We start from the raw sequence: 4,943 nt of genomic DNA on the forward strand, positions 1-4,943 counted from the left end.
TAAAACCTTCTTTTTACTTGGTAACTGACAAGTTAGTCTTGCGGGACGTCTCCCACCTTGCGATAGTCCTCAAGGAGCACTCTCCCTTGTTGGACATACGCCCGTACCTAAATAGTTTCTTTTTTTAGCTTGCGGTAACCCTCAAGGAGCACTCTCCCTTGTTGGGTGTCCCGCGGTACGGCGGTACGTGCACGACCTAGAAATAGTAACCCCACTAACTGCCAGAACCGGTTACACTTTTATTTATCATGTTTCGTATCTTATTCGTAACTCATCATTCTTATAAAATCATTCATAAGCACATTTGAATATCATCATGCATAAAACACACTTTATAAATACATTTCATATCCCACAATCCAATAAAAACATATCATTATAAACACATTTCATAATCTCATAAAACACATTTCATAAGGGGATCGTGGGTGTTAGCAATAGATGTTACCTCAACCGTAGTTTATACTTCCTGTTCGATGGATCGTTCTTCCTGAACTCCGAGTCCAATTTCTTTCAAAATATTAAATAATTGAATTAGTTATTAATATGGTAATAATTTAACTTAGAAATTTCGAATAACGAATTTTCTAAAAAAATAAAGTTAGAAATATATAAATTCATAGTTTTAATGAAAATATAATTAAACACCAATTTTAGTAATATATATAATTTATGGAAATTTCAATCGAAGTATATATAAATTCTAAATCAATTACACAAGATTTATTTAATTATGTCCTTGATAAATTTAGTACGGTAATTTATTTTTCTTAAACTCGATAATCAAATTTATTTATTTCCTGAAAATAATAACAATTCATTAGTAAATAATTTATATCATAAAATTTATTAAAACATGAATATTAAGGAATTGAAAATCTGAAATTCATGTTTGTCTTACCCAAAGCCCAATTGATTGGCCCAACTTAAATATGGAGGAGTAAAAGAGCAAGGGGAGCAGGGCACGAACGAAGCAGGGCACGACCAGGAGGAACACGGGGAGGAGGAAGAGAGGAGGGAGGCTGGGGGCTCAGCCTGGGCGGTGAAACCGCGCCGAGAGGCGGCGGTGATGGTGGTTTGAGGCGGCAGAAACATGCGAGGGAAGGGGGAGAGGGGCGCGAACAGGGGAGAAATCAGGGGAGGAGAGGGGTGATGGTGACCGGAGGTTTGGGCGGAGGTTCTGGGCGGACTGGGAGGCGGCGCAACAGGGAAGCGCCGGAGAGACGGTGGTGGTGGTGGTGGTGGTGTGATTGTGGTGGCTGCAGCAGGGGAACGAAAAGAGGGAGGCAGGGGAAGGGGGTTGCGAAACAGGGGAGGAGCAAGGGTGGTGTTTCTCGGTTGGTTCTGGGAGGAGGGTGAGGCGGTGATTGGTTTGGTGCGGGTGCGGGTGGCTGGGAATGATGGAGGCAGCAGGTGGTCGTGGTGGTAAACGGTGGTGGTTGATGGTGGTGGTTCGACAGAGGAGAGAAAAAGAAGTGGAATTGGTCTCTTGTTTTTGCAATTAGAAATTCTAAAATTGTTGAATTTGTAAAGGATTGAAGTGGAAGAAGCAAACTTGATTTTTGTTTTGAATGGAGACTGAAATGAGGGAAGAAGGAAGGAAGGAAATTTCCTCCTTACTTTGTACGTGGGGAGCAAGGAAGAGAAGAAAGGAAATGGAATCTTGGTACTCCAAGGGCATTTTCGTAATTTCACATGGTTGACTAAAATTCAGAAATTCTGTTTCTATTTTCGGAAATTACTAAAAATAGAAATGTTTAATTAAAACAAAGTCTCGTGAAATATATCGTTAACGAAAAATAAATAAATTTTCGTTTATAAATTTATCGTTTAAAATAAATCGTAAAAACGTTTAAAATAACGAAATTTTTAAATTATTTCTAATAATTAAAACGAAATTACATTAATAAAATATTATTAATTTTAATAAATCGAGTTTAAAAATTTCGGGGTATTACATTCTTACCCCCTTAGAAAAAGTTTCGTCCTCGAAACTTGAAATTTAGATTTATAAAATGTTTGTTGAAAATCAAAATCATTCGATTAAAAGTACGATATTTATTTTAAAAACCAAGATCTCACAATTTCATTCCAATTCCGACAATGTCTAGCTTTCATTCCGCCATCTTCTTTGATGACTCCGTTTCAACTCGAGACCTAGAATTGAAGAGTAAAGAATACAAAAGGGGCAAAATTATATGTTGATCTTAATCGTCATTAAGGTCAATTATATTCCGCCATCGTCTTTTGTATCTCTACTTTACTTCATAAAATAGGATCGAGGAGCAAAGAACATAAAAAGGGCAAACTTGTTAGCGTAGACTAGGCTCCCATTTTTCTTTATGAGATCCCGTTTGAAAATATTTTCTACCAAAAGTAGTAATGTTTTTAATGCAAAATTATAATTCTGAAGATAGATATAATGACAATAAGTATTTACCTACAATTATAATAGTCAAATAATTTTGTAAAAGTCATTTGTTATAATAATCTCGTACTCTGAGCTCAGGAGAACTTCCATCGAAGACGACTTTCATACGTAACGATTAGTTATTACCAATACAATCATGTCAGCATAAACATAATCCATAAAGCATATCTTAAACACATAATTCTTCAATTGAAAATTTCATACATAAGCATAACATTCATATAACTGATGATGGTAATACATCTTAGTTAGATACTCGATTAGCGCATATTACTTTCAAAATTTCCATCATTTATTCTAAAATATTCTAGATGTTCGATCGCACGATTTCAAAAGGTCATTATGCTTCATTCTTCATTCCATACTAGCGAAGTCGTCATTGTCATTTGCATCATCGTCTTTTCCTTGCATTAAAAACACTCGTCCATTCGATGTTGGTCCACGTGGGGGATTACGGTTGAAATTTGTAGTGCCACCATTTCCTTTGTTTTCATCGTTTCTCCTATCACCTTGCTCTCGATGTATTTGCGGACAATCTCTAATTTGGTGATCTTTGCTACCACATTTAAAACAATCTCGCGTACCAATTCGACATTCTTTCTCTGTATGGTTCCATCTTCCACACTTGGCGCATCCACGATTCTTGTTGAAGTTTTGGTTTCCGTTATTCCCTCCTTGATAGCCGACATTGACATTTTGTTTCTTATTGTTCGGTTGATTTTCTTCGAAGCTTCCTTTTCGTTTTCCATATGTTTCTTCTCGAAGCTTGATAATTCTTTCGACGTTAATTGCTCGATCGTACAACTCTTGGAAAGTGGAAATTCTAGAACTCGAAAGTCGATCACGGATCTCAATGTTTAATCCTCCTTCAAATCGATTCATCCTTTGCCTATCAGTAGTCACCAGGTCAGGGGCAAATCGAGCAAGCTCATTGAATTTCACTGCATATTCTAGAACATTTTTCTTTCCTTGACTCAATTTGATAAATTTCGATTCCATTTGCATTTGCAGAGAGTAGGAATAAAATTGTTCCCGCATAGCTTCCGTCAGCTTTTCCCAACCAAAACCAGGCTCATTTTGGATTCCTTTAACACTTTTCCACCACAGGTTGGCTTGTCCTTTCAAGTAAAAGACGGCATAGTTGACCTTCCACTTCTCGGGGCATTGCGTTGCATCAAATAACTTCTCCATATCGCTAATCCATTCTTCAAATTCAGTAGGGTCTGGCTTGCCATCATAAGTAGGGGGTTTATGAGAAGCGAACTTCTTGAACATGTTGGAGCATTCTTCTTGCTCTGACCTTGGCTTCTGACGATTTCCTTGCAGAAGTTCCGACATTATCAATCTCATTAAGTCCATTCGATTATCACTCGTTTCTCCTGGGGTGTCACCGAAAATGGGATCCTTGCGCAATTCTTCAATTCGTTCTTGCATTCCTTCCAGCGCTAATGAAGATTTGTGATTACCATTGCCATCGTTAACATCGTTATCGTTTCTAGTGCCGTCAATAGGAATATTTCCGCTTGAAGTCATCGCCGATCTGATCGCAAGGATACAACGCTTCAGATAATCTTTTCTTCTTGAAATTAGACTAAGAAATTCTGCAAATCATAACAAAGAAAACATTCCCGTTGCGTTCCCCGTCCTATCACTCACACTCATTTCATTTTAACTCAGCATGATTTTAACTTATTCTTTTTACTTATTCCTTAAAATTCTTGCTTAAAACCTAATAAATTTTATTTCGTGTAAAACCCGTAAAGTTTAGCACTTATGGTCGCAGAACCTTGGCTCTGAATACCAAACTGTAACACCCCGACTTCTAAACATCATTAATTAGGTTAATTGTCTTTAATTAGCAGCGGAAACCCTAATTTAGTCGGAGCGTCACTTGCCGTATCTCCCTCGTGGGAAATACAAGGCGACATAACCTTTTTACATTTACTGACTACTGTTGAGTAACAGTAATTATACTTCACTTCGATTAATCCTTTAAAAATTACATTGAAATCTAAGTAAACCTTAATAAATATTTCTAACACGTTTAAACATTAATTTGAAGATCTAACTCAAATCGTGAAATCACACTTAGAGTTTAATTAATACATCCCTTTATTACTAATGACATAGTTATCTTTACTAAACATCGATCGTGAATTTGATGGTTGCATCCTCACTCTAAGGCATCCCATGATCTTCTTCATACCTAAAACAAAAGCAACATCGTGAGCCGAGGCCCAGTAACATACTACCCTAACAGCGTAAACTCATTTCAATTCATTTTATTTACTTTGCAATCAGGGAGAATAGAACATAGTAAAACATTTTCATAAATGCAATAAAACATCATTTATAACTTGATACTTTGATAGTTCCCATTATCTTTCATAAAACCTTCTTTTTACTTGGTAACTGACAAGTTAGTCTTGCGGGACGTCTCCCACCTTGCGATAGTCCTCAAGGAGCACTCTCCCTTGTTGGACATACGCCCGTACCTAAATAGTTTCTTTTT

At 36.9% G+C, this 4,943-nt stretch overlaps 1 protein-coding gene across 1 annotated transcript; it reads right to left on the minus strand.

Moving 5' to 3' along the window:
- Window positions 1–2,785: 2,785 nt before the first annotated feature.
- Window positions 2,786–3,964, minus strand: LOC130463445 (uncharacterized). Its single transcript, XM_056832581.1, has one exon. The coding sequence runs from the start codon at window positions 3,962–3,964 to the stop codon at window positions 2,786–2,788; it is 1,179 nt and encodes a 392-aa protein (XP_056688559.1).
- Window positions 3,965–4,943: the final 979 nt, after the last annotated feature.

The sequence above is a fragment of the Spinacia oleracea genome, chromosome 6 (assembly GCF_020520425.1).
Source record: "Spinacia oleracea cultivar Varoflay chromosome 6, BTI_SOV_V1, whole genome shotgun sequence".
Classification (NCBI taxonomy): Eukaryota; Viridiplantae; Streptophyta; class Magnoliopsida; order Caryophyllales; family Amaranthaceae; genus Spinacia; species Spinacia oleracea.

Bases quoted from the DNA above. Each gene is read 5' to 3' on its own strand.
- LOC130463445 (XM_056832581.1), bottom strand. From the start codon at position 3,964: ATGACTTCAAGCGGAAATATTCCTATTGACGGCACTAGAAACGATAAC.